The 20,340-nt window shown below is 33.5% G+C and overlaps 2 protein-coding genes across 2 annotated transcripts in view; both read left to right on the top strand.

Annotated features, from left to right (window-relative positions):
• LOC105342786 (tyramine beta-hydroxylase) overlaps nt 1-20,340 on the top strand; it is a 266,828-nt gene that overhangs the window by 134,634 nt on the left and 111,854 nt on the right. The window lies entirely within an intron of this gene.
• LOC136274372 (tripartite motif-containing protein 2-like) lies at nt 9,704-11,749 on the top strand. The gene is made up of 2 exons (XM_066080983.1): nt 9,704-9,801; nt 10,018-11,749. Exon 2 carries the CDS (start codon nt 10,052-10,054, stop codon nt 11,723-11,725), a length of 1,674 nt encoding a protein of 557 aa, XP_065937055.1. The 5' UTR covers nt 9,704-9,801; nt 10,018-10,051; the 3' UTR covers nt 11,726-11,749.

The raw sequence follows: 20,340 nt of genomic DNA, 5'->3' as shown, positions 1-20,340 counted from the left end.
CACCAAACACCTGGCTGTCTTTGACAAATAGGAAGATGAAATTAAACACACCATTTCTGAAATCACACAGACCATTGCTGAACTGAAGACATTACTGGACTCCAATGATGTCAGCCGTGTCTCTGCCTACAAATCCAGGAATGATGAATTCAGAAGATTGCCTCCTAAACTCACCGTGTCCTTACCAAGTTTTACCCCTCAGAAGATTAACAAAGAACAGCTTTATCAACAGTTTGGTTCTCTGACAGCGTCATCTATCAAAACAGAGGAATATGGCTACACTATGGAATCCCCCGGTGCTGAGTCCTCTCCCCCAGACAGACCGCTCATTGATGTACCACGGATCATCACAGATAAACACCTAGTGTAGAGGATTACGCGGTGTGTCTAGCTGTCTGAATGATGAGGAGATGTGGACGTGTGGTGAGGACAACATCATGAGACTGTACAACCTTAGTGGGAAACTAGTCAGTCCAAACCAAATCAAGGGACGTTCCAGGGGATATGGCAAGACAAGGAGTGGGGATCTAGTTTATACTGATTACGATGATATAACTGTGAACAGGGTGAAGAATAAAAAGATAAAGATAGTGCACAGAGTACGGGGACGGAGACCTCTCGGTGTCTGTAGTACGTCTTCTGGTGACCTCCTGGTTGTCATGGACAGTGACGATTATAAACAAACAAAAGTTGTATGTTACAATGGCTCCAAAGAGAAACCAAGTATTCAGTACAACGACAAAGGACAACCTCTCTATTCATCTGGTGGATACATAAGTGAGAACAGGAACCTTGATATTTGTGTGTCAGACTATAGAGCCCATGTAGTAGTGGTGGTCAATCAGGCCAGGAAACTCCGGTTTACCTACACTGGTCCTCCCTCTACAACCAAAAAATCATTTTATCCACGCGGCATCACAACAGACAGCCAGGGTCAGATCCTCACATCAGACATCGACCACCGTATCCACATCCTGGATCAGGACGGACAGTTCCTCCGCTACATTGACAACTGTCATTGACTGTATCCATGTGGTTTATGTGTTGACACCAGAGACAACCTCTTTGTGGCTGAGTACTGGACGGATAAAGGGAAGAAAATACAATATAACATGTAAACAAACTGTTTATAATGTTCAAATTGTTTATTTACATGTAACATTAGTGAAGCATTAGTGTAACATTACAAATGAAACAAACCATGTTTATAATAATCAAACGGTTCATAATATTAAATTACATTTAAATTAAGTTCTCAACTGACAACAGCTAAATGTTGTAAATAAAAAAAAACTTGTTTGATAACATGTTTACTATGTGAACAAACTACATGTAACTGGCTGTGTTTACATAATGTATGTCAACTGACTGATTGTATTATTAATTGGATGTAAACTAACTGTGTTTGTATATTGGGTGTGATTGTCAACAGACCAACTGTGGTACATATTTGATACTCCAAACATTGCCTGCCATCAAACTGAGTGTCTTATATTATTATATCCAATATATGTTAAATCTAAATGCAATATAATGTGTACTGTTTATATCTGTATTTTAAAAAATAAATGTAAATTAGATACGATCTCGTTACGAGTAACGAGTAGGTCTTCCGTTCAGTTTTTAAACGATACGATTAAAATATTAATAAAATTTCAGAATTCCCCCTCAACCACTCCCTTTCAGATAATGTATACGATTGACAATATCCTTTAACATGCTTAACAAAGTGTTTCGCTTTTTCACATAGAGCACATGAAAGATTTCAGATTTTAGTCCCATAAAATCCCTAGTTACGTCATCAATATGTGTGAAAATGATTTTTACAAACTTATATTGTTACGATCAACAACTTTGCTTGTAATATGCAAAATCTTGATCGTTTTTTAAAGTATGTTTAAGAGACTTTACGAGTCTTTTGGCTCCTGATTTAAGGGGCCAGCCCCTTTATCGTGAGTTCATTGAAAAGGTCTCACAAACACTAACATTTTTTGTTCCTACAACTATCTAAAACTGTTGTTCATTTTTGAGGTACAAATGATTGAATATTTTAGGGGCCAGCCCTCTAGATCCCTAATGGGGACAGACATTGGTGCTTTGATTAATGGAATCGATTAGAATCATCAATGCAAAGAAATCGAAATACCTATGACATGGAAGTATTTTTTTTCAAAAACTAAAAGTATATATCATCATTGAGGTGTTAAGGTAGTCCTATACTCGGCACATAATGGGGTCAATCATTAAAAGCTTAGCTTTAAATGGTAAATATACATTCTAGCAATACATATACAGAAGAAAATATGTATGTTTACATGCTAGATTGTTTGTTATCACCTCTCAGACGGGTGTACCCCCTAGCGAAAATTATTGACAATTATGAAATTTGCCAGACGTCCGTTTTTCATAAAAATAATTACAAATTTTGGGAAAATTAGAACTGAACATACAAAATAGAGTATAAATATTTTTGAAGCCATATCTCATCAATAATTTTGCGCAAATTTTGTAAGTAAGTACGCTTTATAGACCTGATGTATTAAAATAGAATACAAAAAATGCAATGCTAGTATCACGTTTGGTAAACTTTTTTACTATTTTATGGACTCAAACTTAAATTCATGGTGTTTATTCTATAGATTGACATCTTAGAAAAAAGATTTGGTAAAATAAATTATATGTAGACGGATTACTTTTCACGCTATAAGCTCTAAACCAAGTAGACCCTGACGAAAAAATCCGTAAAAGTCACATTTTGCTACAGTTTTCTGCCTAGATCTGTCAACAATGTTAGATATCATTTAAACATTAATTAATTGACGATTGATTAAATTCGAAATAGCTTATGTCTCTAAATTTAAACCGGTTTTAGTAAAAGAAAAAGAAAAATGCGGGGGGGGGGGGGGTCAAAACAAAGAAGATATAAGCATACCTGAGATTCTGGTTAATCAGAAACTTTGTTTTTCATTTTACTTTAACAGAATAGAGTTTTTCAACATTAATCATTTCTATATCTCATAGAATACATATATTACCGTTCTAATTGCTTATTATTGCCATTAATTACAACAGCGATGTACAGCAAAATCAATACCGGGTATCAAAAACGCTGTGTAAAAGTCGAACCAATATTGTAAAATCCGTATTATGACGTAGTGCGATACTAGGACTACTTTAAGACATCAACCGCAACATCAGTTATATTTGTCGATTACTTGTTGATTCAAATCTTTCTATAAATAAAAAAATAAAACGTCGAAAATTCTTAATATCAAAGCTGCCGTTTCATTCACCAATACTTTTAAATGTAAAAAGGATCAGTCATCTTTGTTTGTGTTATTTCCCTTTTATCAGTTTTATGAGTTTTGATTTCTGTAAAATGTGTCAATTAATTAGTAATATCTATGTTTGTCCTATTTAAAACCACTATTTAAAATATATGCATCTTTATTTATGGTTAATGTACATTGTTTGTATTAATTTCATAACGACTTTAAGTTCCGCCCCTATCTATTGCTGAAAGGAACAAATGTATCTCAATGCGCTCATATGTATGCATTTTCTGAAATATATGAAATCAAGATGGCCTTCTCCGTTATAAACTAATGTTGTTTATCTGGTATGAAATCACTTAACCTTTCATATTGGTTTTCCTCTGAACCACTCGTAGTTTATTTCTTTCATAATGAGATTTTGGCGATAAACAAATTCACGAAATCTGTCAACGGGTCTTGTCCCCTTATTTAGTTTTATTCATATACACATCCTTTTAATGGACTAAGATCCACCCTTTCTTATCAATAATCTAATCTAATAAATGGACAGTGTCACAAACGACATTCATTTACCTAGTATACATAACCATTGATAATGCGTCAATTGTTACACTAAGATACAATACAGGCAATTAACTTTAATTTATAAAGTTAAGTGTATTTTTTCCCTTTCATTAAGAGATGTATAATTTTTATTACATATTATTTTATAAAATGTCTGGGTGATACTGTAATATCCTTATTTTACGCGAGTACTTAATTCCGCGATTCAACGGCTTTCCAACAAATCGCGAGAACATAAAATCGCGATTGCCGAAATTCTATCATAGTTTCATGTAGTTTACATATGTCTGAAAATTAAAAGCGAGATTTTAAAATTTTCAATACAGGCTTCTCGCGATTTTACGCGGATATTAATTCCTCGTGTTTGATTAGAATTTACAGAATTGTGTACAATCATAATATACAGGGAATATTGTGTAAGGTCATGTTGTGTGCAATCATAATATGCGAGCAATGTTGTGTAAGACAGTGTGTCAAGGTAATATTGTGTACAATCATGATATACAGGTAATATTGTGTAAGGTAATATTATGCACAATCATAATATGCATGTAATGTTGTGTAGGATTTTGTTTTGGACAGTATGTCTAGTTAATATTGTGTACACTCATAATATGCAGGTAATGTTGCTTACTAACGCCGTGAAGTAAATAGAGAAAGAAAAGAAGGAGAGACATAGAAGGTGTGTCGTTACACTTGTCTGTGTTATGGTTATTTAAATCTAAGGTAGCATAGAAAAGATAGTCATTTAAACAGCTTTTCAAATTGTCTGCATATTTCATTCAGTGCAAAATTTTCCTGCATTAATTTTTTTTACGTTCATGTCTATGATAAATATCTGACCTGGAATAGAGAATATTAAATTTTAAAAATAAATATCTGATTAAGTTAATAAAATTAAGATATGTTATTTGAAGCTTATTTTCTATCAAACGCATGCTTTTCCATAAATGACAAATAAATCAGGGAGGTACAATTCGGCATAGATGGATATACATGTATAACAAGATGGGAGGGATATTGAATTTTGAAAGGGTACATTAGATCACTAATCACGGTTAAATCATTTGAATGTGAAGAAGAAACTCTTCGTTCACAGTAAACTGAAATCTAAATGTTAATAATTATTTTGTTTATCGTTTGTAACTGTACATTCATAATCGACAAATGAAATCAAATCTTTGTGTTTACATTATCTGTCATTGTTTGTTGGTTTATTTGCTTTCACAGTTCTTCGAGGATTGTGTGTATGTAAAAATATTTTGTTTTCTTTTGCTTATAACGAGTAAATGTAAACAATGCGTCTACTACAGAATTTAATCAGCTAAAAGAGGATTTATATTTTATATTATATTTTATAATTTCTTTTATTTTGCTTATAACGAGTAAATGTAAACAATGCGTCTACTATAGAATTTAATCAGCTTAAAGAGGATTTTTCTTGGAAGAGTAAAAATGCAAATGATCAGTTACATTCAGAACTGAAAATTGAAACTAGTTTATCAATTTAGTTCAATATAAATACATTTTGAAAACAGATACCAGGGTAACATAGAAAAGATTTGACATATAAACTCCTCGTCAACTTTTTAGCATGGGTGGAGCGATTTTCTTGCATGAATTATTTTACTTTTGTGTCTGTGATGAATATCTGACCTGAAATAGAAGATATCAAGTAAAAACCGACATGAAAAGCACAAAAATTTGTCTTTAGTAGCTTCTTTACTATAGTATGTCATGTCGCTGAAGAAATAATGACATTGTGTAGTATATGTAACTGATTTGATAATGTGCTTTAGAAATATTTTAGGTTGATATCAAATTGTGCAAAACCTGATAACGATTTTATGTTCAGTTAAATTTCTATAACCTCTTTTAATCAACTCTCTTCCTTTTGTATTCGAAATCATTTTGCTAACAGCTATGCCTTAAAAAAACATCAATGCCCTAACCAAAAACAATAAATAAATGTTTTTCCTAAGAAACTTGGCAAACCTGAATAATTTGCACAAAAGTGGCAAGCAATTGAAGAAAATCTTTATCTGAATGGAGAAAAAACCCAATTTGATGGAACTCGCAGAATGGTATGACATCCTTCAATTCCTAATGGATCAAGATTTCTTTTTGTGATGTCATACACGGAGAGAATGTAAACTGAGAGGATTGTGATGTTCCGATTGTGAACTAATTTGAAATGACAACCAATCACAAAAAAAATGTAAACAAAGATTTTTTGTTTCATTGCTGTAATGTAATCTAAGAAATTAAACAAAATAAAAATGCAGTGATGTGTTTGTGATACCCTACAAATATTTTGTACTATAATGTTTTAAAATTTAATAAATTTTTCACTTGGTTTATTTCAATGTTGAAAAATCAAAATCTGGTTATAATGGCTTTTATGGTCCTTAATGATTAGGACCATGCACAGGTGCTTGGGTCTCCTATATGCATATGCACAACAATGTTGTGACGCGTTGTAGGCCGTAAGATAAAAATGAAGGATAGGTTTGCCGTATTCCCGAAGGTCCACCAGTATACAGTTCCAGAGAAATAAACAGGTAATTGATGCAGGATTCCGTTTTTATTGGTCAAGACTCAACGATGGCAACATTATAACAATTTAATAGGCAGACATATTACAAACAAGTCGGATATGGCCAGAAGTGGCCTCCGGACTCAAGACTCTGGGTGAGTCGGACGTGGCCGAGGCTAGTGTGACCCACGGAAAATGTATAAGTCGATCGGTATTCGTTTTACAAGATTTATTAAAACTCCACAAACTTATTACAATACTCCGCGAGGTCGAGAGTCGGTGGTACGAGCGCCTTGACAGTCGCTCTCCAACTGCCGAATAATGAAACATGGCCAACAATTACATATAGATAACAAAACACAGTTTTAACAATAGAGAATAATAGAATAGTAAATATAAAGAGTTACTTCAATAAACGGATTACTAAAATAAACTGTGAGTCAATTAAGGGTGCCCGGATCAAAGTCACTCAACGCCAGTGACAGAGGAAAAAGTGTCATGTCCAAGGAGTACATTTCACATGGTGATATACGTATCAATTACATGCAAATACTGTCCTTTTTTCAGAACTTCGACGCATTTTCTTTGACAGAGTGCTCCATATTTTTCTCATAGTCTAATTAAGGTATATTGGAAAACAAACCGATTTCAATCAACAAAAACGTGGAGAGATTACCCACTATATTTTAAAAATATCATTTGTATCCCAACAATTGACCATTTTTAAAAAAAATAATACAAGTCCGGTAGTTCGTGGCCAAGTGACACATAATATTTAAAAAGTCCACTTTGTTGTCTCTGAAATGGCTCAGTGGTTAGAGTACCAGACATAAGCTAACATTATATATTTACTGCAGTGGGGTTTTTATGTTATGGGTTCGATATCACCAAAATTTCCGACAATATTGTTTTTCTTATTTTTTGTTAAATATATTAAAAACTGACTATAGTTAGAAATTTTGCTTTCGCGAACTTGTATTATAATATATTTGAATAGATTGAATTGGGGAAAAATAAATTCAAAATTGTATTTAATTTCTAAACCGAATGGGCATTTGCGCCACCTTATTCCCTATCCTCTATATAGTTAAGTAACGTAAATTATACAAAGCAAACTAGCATTTTCATTACATTAAAATGTCTTTAATTGTGCACAGTATTTTAAACTACATGTAACTGCTTTCCAGAGTGGCAGCTTTCCATGATAAGAAATGTTTGTTTGGAATTTATATATTGTGTCACCCAGACATACTAGTCCTCTTGTATTGTTTTGAATAAAAAAAAGAATTTTTCGATGAGATTTAAATTTTCTTTTGATTTTACTTTTCAATTTTCGTGCAATTCGGTTAACATGTAAATACATGTATTAAGTTTGTACTTTAAAAACTATTTAAAATCATTTATTTCGTACTTGGTTTTACTCAAATTCACGTACATGAACTTACATGTAGGTAGATGAATTTTTTTTTTTTACATTTTACAGCCTATTTCAACGGTCAGATACAATCTGATTAAAATCAAATCCTCGATCCGCTCCTTTTTGTATCGTCGCTACACGAGCTGTTACGACAATAGAAAAAAAGGAACGGATCAAGGATATGATTTTAATCAGATTGCGGTCAGATGATTCTTATTATATACATGTACTTAAATTGAACGGTACTTAGTATTTAAGTGGGGAATAGCAGAATAGATAAAATATAATTAAAAGTTTAGGTTACAATTTTTTCAACTAAATAAATACTGTATGCAAAATATTGTCATTTAGATGTTTGTATATGTACATGTAGAGCTTTGAATCGTGTTATAGGCCTTCCGTGGGAATCGTAATTCAAAATACCTTCATTCAATCATTAACAATTACAGTCCTCAGGTAAATAACATCTGATACAACTAAAGTTTGCATGTCTCCCGAAAATAAGTAATCGTGCAGGATTTTAATTGGGGCCCACCACCCGTTTTGTACTATTTATCAATTAAGTTTTACCATTGGTAAGAATAAAAAGGAGTGCGCGGCGCAGAAAAAATGTCCATTCTACGGTTGTCCATCTTCATCAATGAGATATTAAAACTGAAAAGTTGTGATATTGTCATCAGTTGTATGCCCTCCTTTTTTGTTTCCGTCACTTTTTGACAAGTTTAAACAAAAAAATTAAAATACGTAGTGCGGGGTGGTTGTTGGAAAAAAAGAAGACATAAAATACTAAAAACACGATATAAAATTTATTCTTAATGATATATAAAATCAGGGATTTTGGTGCAGCAATAGTGGACTCCCAGTGTGGCCTTTGGTACCTGTAAAAGATGAAAGAAGAAGAAAAAAGTAAAATTAAAAAGGAAAATAAAAGAGATAAGGTTTGAATGTTATCATTCACCCCACCCGCCAGACTTGGTGTGAAGAATAATCCTTGGCATAACTTTTTATTACAGTACAATATTTTGGTAGAATCTGATACATGTAGCGAGATATACAGAACTACTGAGGTCATTCGTAGAAACTATAAATGCAGAAGATTTTGTATACAGAAATACAGTCGAGTGGAAAGAAAAATGGACAAAAATCCAAGACGGAAAGCAGAAAAAACATTGTGTTTTGAACTTTCGGGGGTGGGGGCTTAAGGTGGTATGGGACATCTGTCGATGCGTGAACTTTGTGAATATGGATAATTGATACTAAAAATTAGAGAAGACTAGACCAGGCAGCAAATTATTAAAGCCACTTCACTTTCGAAAGTTGTGAGGAATGGATAGCAGGACTTTTAGACCATGAACGTTAAGGCCCATATGTGTTTAAGTACCAATTTTAAAATGTTTTGGCACCATTGATATTTTCTCTCTCTTCAATTCACTTTATTTACAAACGTAAAATTTTTATATTTTTGATTAGTTTAAGAAATAATTTTTCTATGTTAATATTCTTGTTATTACATTGATACGTTTATCTACGTATTATGCAATATCCATATTACGGGTTTTAATTAATAATTAAGCGAGGAAGTATGCGTAGGTGTCAATATAAATTTTACGATAGGTTATAACCAAAATTGCACAACTTTAGATAGGGGTTATATAAATTCAAAACGAACTTTTAAGAAAAATCCTCTTCGCTTTTTTTTTGGAAAAAAAAACCCCACATGTGCATCCAGGAAGGCATGCTATTTTTTTACGTCGAAGTTACACATGTGCTTGAAAATCAAGCCCAGGTCTTTTCATCCCCCCCCCCCCGGAAAAAAACTATCAAAAATTCAAATGACCTAGCATTAGTATAAAACTGGAATAGTCAGACATCTTATATTTTGCCTAGCTCAGCTATGCCACTTAAATAAATCCACCCCTGCTATATATAAGTTAATCACGTGACAATCACAAAGGCCAACAAGACCAGGAAGAAAAATACTGTAATCGCCATGTTGGATTTTTGTAAAGGTTTATTTTTAAATTAGTTAACTTAATTAATTACTATTTCATTTGTCCACAAATTCAAAATAAAATAAATTAAAAAATGCGTTAAAAAGGTCTTAATCAAGAAACTCGAACTATTGTATACATGTGAACGTTCAACATGCAAATTATATGGACATTAATTGAATGATTTACTGGAGTATGATAAACTATAATTAGTGATCGACTTTTCTCCTTCAGAATACCTCTTAAAATCCAATCAAAGTGTCTGACCATGGACCCTGAGTACAGCCTTCAGGATGTGTTACGGTGTCATCTCTGTGAGACCCCGGGCCCCCCTATGTACTGTGTCATTTGTAACAAATATCTGTGTAAAGCCTGTGAGGGGGAACATATCTCTGATCTATCCAAAGATCACAAAGTGGTGACATTTGAAAAGAGGGGATATACTCCAAAGTGTCAACAACATTCCTCAGAAATATGTGAACTTTACTGTGAACAATGTGGTGTTCCTATTTGTGCAACATGTGCTTCTTCTGAAGAACACAATGACCATAAATTTATTGAAATAACTAAAACCATGGACAACAAGAAAGAAATCATTCAAACAAATTTACGTGAACTAGAGAAATCCATTTATCTTAAATACCAAGAGATTGCATCCATTATCACAGATCAGAAATCTGCTCTGAATGAAAACTCCCAGAAATTGACAACAGAAATTGACAAACATGGAGAAGACTTGCACAGAGAAATAAACATCATTATCAGAAACATGAAATCTAACATGGAGGAAATTGACACCAAACACCTGGCTGTCTTAGACAAACAGGAAGATGAAATTAAACACACCATTTCTGAAATCACGCGGACCATTACTGAACTGAAGACGTTACTGGACTCCAATGATGTCAGCCGTGTCTCTGCCTACAAATCCAGGAATGATGAATTCAGAAGATTGCCTCCTAAACTCACAGTGTCCTTACCAAGTTTTACCCCTCAGAAGATCAACAAAGAACAGCTTTATCAACAGTTCGGTTCTCTGTCAGCGTCATCTATCAAAACAGAAGAACATGGCTACACCATGGAATCTCCCGGTGCTGAGTCCTCTCCCCCGGACAGATCGCTCATTGATGTACCACGGATCATCACACAGATAGACACCGAGTATGGAGGATTATTTAATTCATTATGCAGTGTGTCCTGTCTGAGTGATGAGGAGGTGTGGACGTGTGGTGATAATGACAACATCATGAGACTATACAACCTCAGTGGGAAACTAGTGAAGTCAGTCAAAACCAAGTCAGGGAACAAAGCACCGGACATAGCAGTGACAAGGAGAGGGGATCTAGTTTATACTGATGGAGGTGATAGAACTGTGAAAATAGTGAAGAATAAAAAGATAAAGACAGTGATCAGACTACGGGGGTGGAGACCTCTCAATGTCTGTAGTACCTCCTCTGGTGACCTCCTGGTTGTCATGAACAGTGATGATGGTAAACAAGCAAAAGTTGTGCGTAACGCTGGCTCCACAGAGAAACAAAGTATTCAGTACGACGACAAAGGACAACCTCTCTATTCATCTGGTGGCATTAGATACATCAGTGAGAACAGGAACCTAGATATCTGTGTGTCAGACAGTGGAGCCCATGCAGTAGTGGTGGTCAATCAGGCCGGGAAACTCCGGTGTACCTACACTGGTCCTCCCTCTTCTACCAAGGGATCATTCTTTCCACTCGGCATCACAACAGACAGCCAGGGTCGCATCATGACAGCAGACTATAACAACCACCGTATCCACATCCTGGATCAGGACGGACAGTTCCTCCGCTACATTGACAACTGTCATTTACAGTATCCATGTGGTTTATGTGTGGACACCAGAGACAACCTCTTTGTGACTGACAGAGATAAAGTGAAGAAAATACAATATAACATACATGTATAAACAAACAGTGTTTACAATAATCAAACTAGCTGCAATAATGTAGCCCTCTCCGATTTTTTATATCTGATGTTTACTGGAGAGGGCTACAATTCCACAGGATCTTCGTAATGGTGCAAAATTAATTTTTTAATGCGGCTGACTTCGGTCTAAAAAGATCGATTTTATCTTTGACTTCCTTTAGATAAAATGATTTTTTAATTCAGGTTGAACAAATTAACCGTATATAGACCAAAACCAAATAAAAAAACATCAGCATGTTTACCAGTCGTCTTTTTCAGCAGCCATGACAGTTCTCGCGTGATTTTATGGGATGTACGCTTGGAGTTTTGATGGGCTTGATAACATGAATGTCAGTGTAAATAATCGATCTTACCTCGTTATATCACTAAAACATCATTTAAGGAAATGGTATATAATGGATAATTCATATTTACCGCGTTAATTATGTTTAAAATATGTTTCCGCTCCTGAATTCTCATTGGCTGTCCCAAAATAAAACCGGTCAAGGCCAGTAAACATGGCGGACAAATTCAACTTTCGTTGTTGACATACTCGAAAAATAACCGATATATGGACTATACTTGATATTTTTGGATTAATTTATGCCATAGACATCTACAATGTTTGAGTTCAGGTAAGAAATGCAAATGTTATTGTCATTTATGTACGATTTGAGACGAAATCGTTGCGGGAGTGAATCACTCCCGCATGTGCACCATTACGAACATCCTATGGAGTTGTAGCCCTCTCCCCCCCCAAAAAAAAATCGGGAGAGGGCTACATTATTGCAGCTATAGCTATAATCAAACTATTTGTTTATTTATTTACATGTAACATTAGTGAAGGAAATCCATATTACAAATGAAACAAACCATGTTTTATAATATTCAGACGGTTCATGATATTGAATTACATTTAAATAAAGTTCTCAACTGACAACAGCTAAATATTACATATAAATAAATCATTTTAGTTTAATAATTTATATTTTTTACATGTCGATCAACAAATTATTTTACATCTTGTATGTGAACAAATGTAACTTACTGTGTTTACATAATGTATGTCAACTGACTGTTTTATTAAATACATGTAAGCTAACTGTGTTTATATATTAGATGTGTTTATATATTGGATGTGTTTATATTTTTGATGTGTTTATATTTTTGACGTGTTTATATATTGGGTGTGTTTATATATTGGGTGTGTTTATATATTGGATGTGTTTATATATTAGGTGTGTTTGTATATTGGGTGTGTTATATATTGGGTGTGTTTATATATTGGATGTGTTTATATATTGGGTGTGTTTATATATTGGATGTGTTTATATATTAGGTGTGTTTGTATATTGGGTGTGTTATATATTGGGTGTGTTTATATATTGGATGTGTTTATATATTGGGTGTGTTTATATATTGGATGTGTTAATATATTGGGTGTGTTAATATATTGGATGTGTTTATATACTGTGGTTTCATTAATATTCAAGGGTATCAATTTTCGTGGATAAAGTGAAAATCACAGTTTCAAGGATACCTAAATTCGTGGTCAATGACCCTATCAATACAAATTAATAGTAGAAATTACACTTCAATGAACATTAAATTTCATGGATAAACTTAACAACGAAATCCACGATAATTAGTATTCAACGAATATTGATGAAACCACAGTATTGGATGTGTTTATATATTGGATGTGTTTATATATTGGATGTGTTTATATATTAGGTGTGTTTATATATTGGGTGTGTTTATATATTGGATGTGTTTATATATTGGGTGTGTTTATATATTGGATGTGTTTATATATTGGGTGTGTTTATATATTGGGTGTGTTTATATATTGGGTGTGTTTATATATTGGGTGTGTTTATATATTGGATGTGTTTATATATTGGGTGTGTTTATATATTGGATGTGTTTGTATATTGGGTGTGTTTATATATTGGATGTGTTAATATATTGGGTGTGTTTGTCAATAGACCAAATGTGGTGATTTGATACTCCAAACATTGTGTGCCATCAAACTGAGTGGGTAATATTATTATATTTAATATATGTTAAATTTGAATACAATGTATATTGTTTATATGTGTATATTAAATAATAAATGTAAATAAACTGTATAATTATTAAGTGTGGTTGATTACATCAATAACATAGACTCTTGACATTACAAACATTTTTTCTCAGAGGTAAGAAAGTTCTCTTCACTCTACACTTCTATATAAAAGTACATCATCTCATAGTTAGGAAAACCATCTACCACTCAGAAGAAATATTTGCACTATCAAGTGCTTAATCAGGCGTCAATTAAACAATGAAATGCTTTCGTGTGTCATTTTGATATGAAGACAGTGAGAATTGCAGAAAAAATACATAACTCTCAATTGCTTTCGATGGTTTTGTAAAATTGATCGTTATTCTCGATCAGCACGTTTCCCAGAAGGAACAGTCAATTCTTCCATATATAAAGGTTACCATGGTTACTATAACTACTTGAAAGACTGAGGTCAGCCCGTGTAAGTGCTTATTTATCAAAGTTTGGATTATTTTGTGATTGATCGCAACATGGATAGCATGATCATTCTAACAGCTGTTGTTTATTACCCATACATGGAAGAATTAGCTATACCGTCTATGCAATGTACCGAGAAAACTGGTAATTTGCAAATTTGCTTTTAATGGATAACTGAGATTTAAAGAGAAATTAAGAGAGAGAGATGGAAATATAGTTAGTACAAGAGGCCCATGGGCCACATTGCTCACATAAGAAAAAATAGTCACAATAAAATCAGCTTTATCGAGTCATATAAAAAACATTTGGACAATTAAGTAGAAGAGGTCCAGTATAAAAATATCTTAAAATTTGACCCCCAATGTGGTCCCCACCCTACCTCCAAGGTTCATGATTTGAAAAAACTTGAATTTACTATATCTGAGAATCCTTCTACACAAGTTCCAGCTTTTCTGAATTTCCAAGACTTTTCTCAATATTTTCCATTGTAAAAATTCGACCCCCTCCCCCAATGTGGTCCCATCCTACCCTCATATTGATATGAATAAAAGTGAATCAACTTTATCTGAGGATGCTCCCATGAAATTGCAAGTACCAACTTTTCTGGCAAATTGGTTTCTGAGAATAAGATTTTGAAAGATGTTTCTTTCTTTTCCTATGTAAAAATTCGATTCCCCCCCCCCCCCCCCAAATGTGGCCCTACTCTAACTCCGGGGATCATGATTTAAACAAATTTAAATCTACTCTACCCTTAGAATGCTGCCATACAAGTTACAGCTTTTCTGGCCAAATGGTTTATGAGAAGGAGAATTTTAAAGATTGTGCTCTATATATTCCAATGTGAAAATAAGACTCCCATTGTGGCCCATCTTATAAGATTGGGTAATTACCCTGGGGGGGTCATGTTTTGAAGAAACATAAATTTACTCTATTTGAGAATCCTAATGAGTCTGCACAAGTTACACTTTTTCTGGCCAAACAGTTTTGAGAAGAGGATTTCTTATACCAACACGTTTTTAATAATTCATGCTGATATCCTCTTGAAAGATGACGTGGCTCTCCATATTAACAAACTTGAATCCCCTTTACCCAATAATGCCTTCTGCTTAGTGTGGTTAAAATTGACCTTGTGGTTCTGGAGAAGTTTGAAATATAAAAAGTATATGGACAGATCGACTGATGGACAGACAGATGTCGGACAAAAAGTGGTCAGAATAGCTCACTTTAGCTTCTAGCTTAGGTGAGCTAAAACTGGTTTCTTTTGGTGATTCATATGGGCTATGAAGGTAGAAATCATTGCAGAAAAAAAAATGCATAACCCACTGGGTTATTTATGTTTTTTATCTGCAACTCTAGCTACCGTCGCACCCACATGTACCACCAAAGAAAGCATTTTTTTTTTAATTTCAAAATTTATAAACAAAAAGTTATGAATTTAATGAACAACTTAATAGGCTTTATAAGGATCAAATTACATTAGTTTTAAGGTACAAACCTCCCAATGAAAGTCTGTGGATTCTAAGCTAAATTGCTATGTAGGTAGTAGTTACTTTCCAGCTGTTATTATCTCCAGGGTCTGAAAAATGCAGAAAATTATAAGTCATGGTGAAGAAACCTAATTATATATTTAGTACAATTACTGTATTACAAGATTTTATCTTTATTTAAGTACTACGACAGTAACTGCAACACCAGTAATATTTATCGATTACTTGATGATTAAATTTTTTCTATATATGAATAAGAATATCTAATGTTGAAAATTCAAAATATGAAAACTGCACTTCTGATTTTTTGTTCACCAGTAAAATGTATGAGTTATCTTTCTTTGACTACAGTCACTGATGGATGATTTATTTCCCTTTGATTAGTCTGGTGATACCGAGTTGATATTCAGGCAGGATTCTAATAAAGAATCATCTTACATTCTTACATAACTACTGGTACCTAAAAATTAGTTGATTTTGTGACACTCTACCTATACCTGCATTGTTTATACGTATAAAGTGTGACACGTTGTCATGGATCCAATGCTTGACCAGCTGACACCTGCTCAGTGATGACATCCTACTACAGAGAATCGAGTTGCCGGGAGAAAATGCCTTTCAGACCTGTGATCATATTTGGAAATAATTGGTGATAGTTGAAAATAAGTTAAAAAAAACCCATTATTTTTCTTCTCAGTTTTAACATATATAATATTCTAGCAGCTAGATCGAGTTTTTGCAAATTTTTGTATATATCAAGAATCGAGGCAACCAACCAACCCCCCCCCCCCCAAAAAAAAACAAAACAAAAACAAACAAACAACATAACAAAACAAAAAAACTAAAAAACAAAAGACCACACAAACAGTGCCAATAATTACGGCAATATCAGAAAAGTCATATTATATGAAGGAGACTTAGGCTGGTCAACAAATTAACCATAATATTTGTCCTAAATTTTGAAATATGATGCATGTACTTTTGGCTAAATAGATAAACTAACTTTTAGTAAAGAAAATAAATATCCATAAGATCTTTATGGTGGTTAGGAATCAACTCTCCCAAGGATCTTTATGGTGGTTTGGGACTCGATATCCACAAGATCTGCATAGTGGTTTGGGATTCCCCAACGGATCTGCATGGTGGTTTGGGATTCCCCATAGGATCTGTCTGGTGGTTAAGGATTCCCCACAGGATCTGCATGGTGGTTAAGGATTCACCACAGGATCTGTATGGAGGTTAAGGATTATTCTTCACAGGATCATGCAGTATGGTGGTTTGGGATTCCCCACATGATCTGTATGGTGGTTAGGCGTTATCCGCAAGATATGTGTGCATGAGGATTTGGGAATCTTCACAGCAATCTTCAAGGGAATAAACGGTTCAGACCAATTGAGTGTCGTCATCTCCTACGGCAGAGGAATTAAGGCAAATGATGATTAATTTCAACAAAGTGTTTGAAATTAAAAGAATAAATCAACCATGTACTGTAATTACTTCAAATATTATTTAAATATATGACAACACATCTAATCGAATTTTTAATATGAATTTAGAGACAGTCACATTAATACATTGATTTACAGATTGTTTACATTATTAAATGTAAAGAAAAAATCTTATTAAAAAGGGTGCTTGAGGCACAAATGAAACTTTTGACATTTAAATCAAAGTATAGTCAATCTTGCATATTCATATACCATGTCAAATGTAATACGTATATAGTCGGATATAGTCCCTCTTAAAAATCATCATGATATTTGAAACAGTAAGTTCAAATAAATGTATATGTTCAAAATTCTGTAATATAACTGTATATTATAACTGGCCTCTAAGTTATAGCCTAAGGGAAGTAACTCTAAAGAAATATTGCTATTCTCTACATGTTCCCCACAATATACATGTCCACACTTTACTTCACTAACATAAATAAAACAACAAACAATATGATGCCTTTTAGCGCACTGTGGTGGGACGCTAGGACATTTATTTCACCGTAAACAGATCAATATTCATGTAACCATGCACATGTAATTAATAATACAAAATACTAGTACATTATATAAACACAGCACAACCATGCTTCCCTCGCCGCCCAGGAAAAACCATAGATAAAAATTTCAAAATAATTTGTGTAGAAAAACTATGGAAACTTGTATCCGCAGCATTAATTTGCGAGGTAAACAAAAATGAATGGCGGATTCATTCTCACAAACCTAATTTATTATTAAACATTAAACTTTAAAATAAACTTGACTTGCTCGGTTAGAGCGTGCCCTAGAAACTGACCATCAGAACTTTCAGAAAACTACTCAAACACGTCATTTTGGACTCTCTTATTTCATTTGCTATCACTAAGTATACAAATGCTAATAACTATACGAAACGTAACTTCCGTTTCTATGCAAACAAATACGTTTTCCTATCGTAAGGACAACTATTTCTCGCTATACTATCGTAACGCCAGAAATTTCTAGTATATACATTTTTACTGTACATTTTTATCAGATTTGAGCAATTAAGCTGCAGGCTGTAAATTTAAAACAAACTACTGAGAAGCTAATGTTTCTCTTCTTTCAAAATCTTTCAAAACAAATTAATATTTTCTCAGCAATAAACATGCACATATGTACATGTTAATTCAGCCTTAGAGGTTTCAGAAAGGTTTTTTTCACTCCAGTATAGGAACACCACACATTAAACTTCAAAGCTTTGTATTCTGTTATAAGTGGAGTAATAAGCAATTTGCATCCAACATGTACTTGTTTGACACTATATTAAAATAAATAGTCGATCAGCCCCATTTACTCATGGCAGAAATCCCTTGCTAGGCGCTATAGCGCCTCTTATAATTAATCCTAATAAGGGAATGGGGGGGGGGGTTTGCCAAATGTTTTGACTGGACAGGCACGTTACAGCGTTTTTCAAAGTAATTAAGGAATTAAGGGTAACAAATTGGGGATGGTTATACTGTTGAAACATGTGTGCTTGGTGACTGCATGTATAACTGTGTAGGATAGGATTCATATTTATTCATGTAGAAAATAAAATTGTACAGAACGGATCAGTTTTGTAGAAAAGATACCCCTTTAAAGCAATATAATCGGTAAACCAACAAGAAACATTTCTATCCAAGAGATCCATATATAAGACAGGTACACCTCTCACAGCAACAAATTGTCAGAGAAACTCTTGGGAACTTGGGAAGATGAACACATGACAGTTGCAATTCAAAAACCCTTTTTATTTTAAGTTTTGGTTTTGTACTTTCTACTGAAACCTGAAGCGGTTGAGAGGCATTTTTTTTTAATTCAATTGGATGAACGTAGTTTGGAATCTATACCTGTATTACTATATTAAAAAATTAGAATCGGATTTTTGGCCTTAAATACCGATAAACCGGAAGAGTAGTCTTTTGCTTATATATTTTAAACATCATTGGTACTTGAAGATTACCAATTTGTTTCGATTTTATCTCAACTAAACTTCGCTAATTAGTAATCAACGAAATTCATCAAAAAATTCCGGAAATCATCTGGATTTTTTTTTATTTACAATCTTGCGCATGCGCAATACATTCACACTAACAGGATCTTTAGTTTATGTTTCCACAATATCATATTTGCATGAATAAACTCCGAAACGATAATACAAATACGTGTAAATTTTTATTGGAAATTTTCATTATGGTATTCTGTTCATATATATTTACAATTTCTTATGGGAGAAATTTTAAAGTAACGAATAAACATATCAACTTAGTACTTACTTTTTTCTTCGTGATGGCCAAATAAAAAATTCATTCCATGCAAAAAAATCACATTATATGTCTTAGGAGAGTGAAGATGCACTGTTTTAAATTTAAAATGATAAATGTCCCATGGACCCGGTTTTACGATAGAATGTGTTTCGTGTTTTGTCTCTGTAGCAAAGAAAATATGAGTACGTTGGTGAAAAGGTGTTGAATTTCTTCCCTTTTAAAATATGGATTAGATTTTTAGATGAAATTTTAAGGTATTTACAGCAAAAAAGCCAAGTCAGGTTTATTATGATTAATTTGACTGTTATTTTCAATGCAACTTCATTTTCTTCAAGATCGTTTGATTGGAGCGATTCTGCAGTTTTCTGCTACATTACGGGTATATCAGGGAGGCATTCTTAAACTGTGATGAGGGCTTCCCGAGTCACAGTTAGATTATTCTAACTAAGGAAAGTGTAGTGAAATCAATAGCATTATTGTATAGGCTTATAACTTTGTCAACAATTATAACTTTGTCAACAATTTAATGCGGTGGGTCAATGTATCAACTTCGTAAATGTCTGATACGCAATGTCAACCCGTGAACGCACGGGTCAAAGTCTACTTTATATAAATATGATTATCGAAATATCAAGTAAAAAGTGGTGAAAGCAGAAACTTGGGACATCAGGACATATTAAGCCTATAAGACAAAAAATTGCAACACTAAAAGGTCTCTTAAAGGAAACTTTGGATTAAACTCAACTGCATAAATGTAATCACCGAGTTATTAAGGTTTATCAAAATGGAAATTTGAGCGTGAGTTTTAGATGTATTAAGAATTTTTAAATAGTTGACATAGGTAA

The sequence above is a fragment of the Magallana gigas genome, chromosome 4 (genome assembly GCF_963853765.1).
Source record: "Magallana gigas chromosome 4, xbMagGiga1.1, whole genome shotgun sequence".
Classification (NCBI taxonomy): Eukaryota; Metazoa; Mollusca; class Bivalvia; order Ostreida; family Ostreidae; genus Magallana; species Magallana gigas.
Note: the sequence above shows the minus strand (reverse complement) of the source record. Positions and strands in the feature narration are given on the sequence as shown.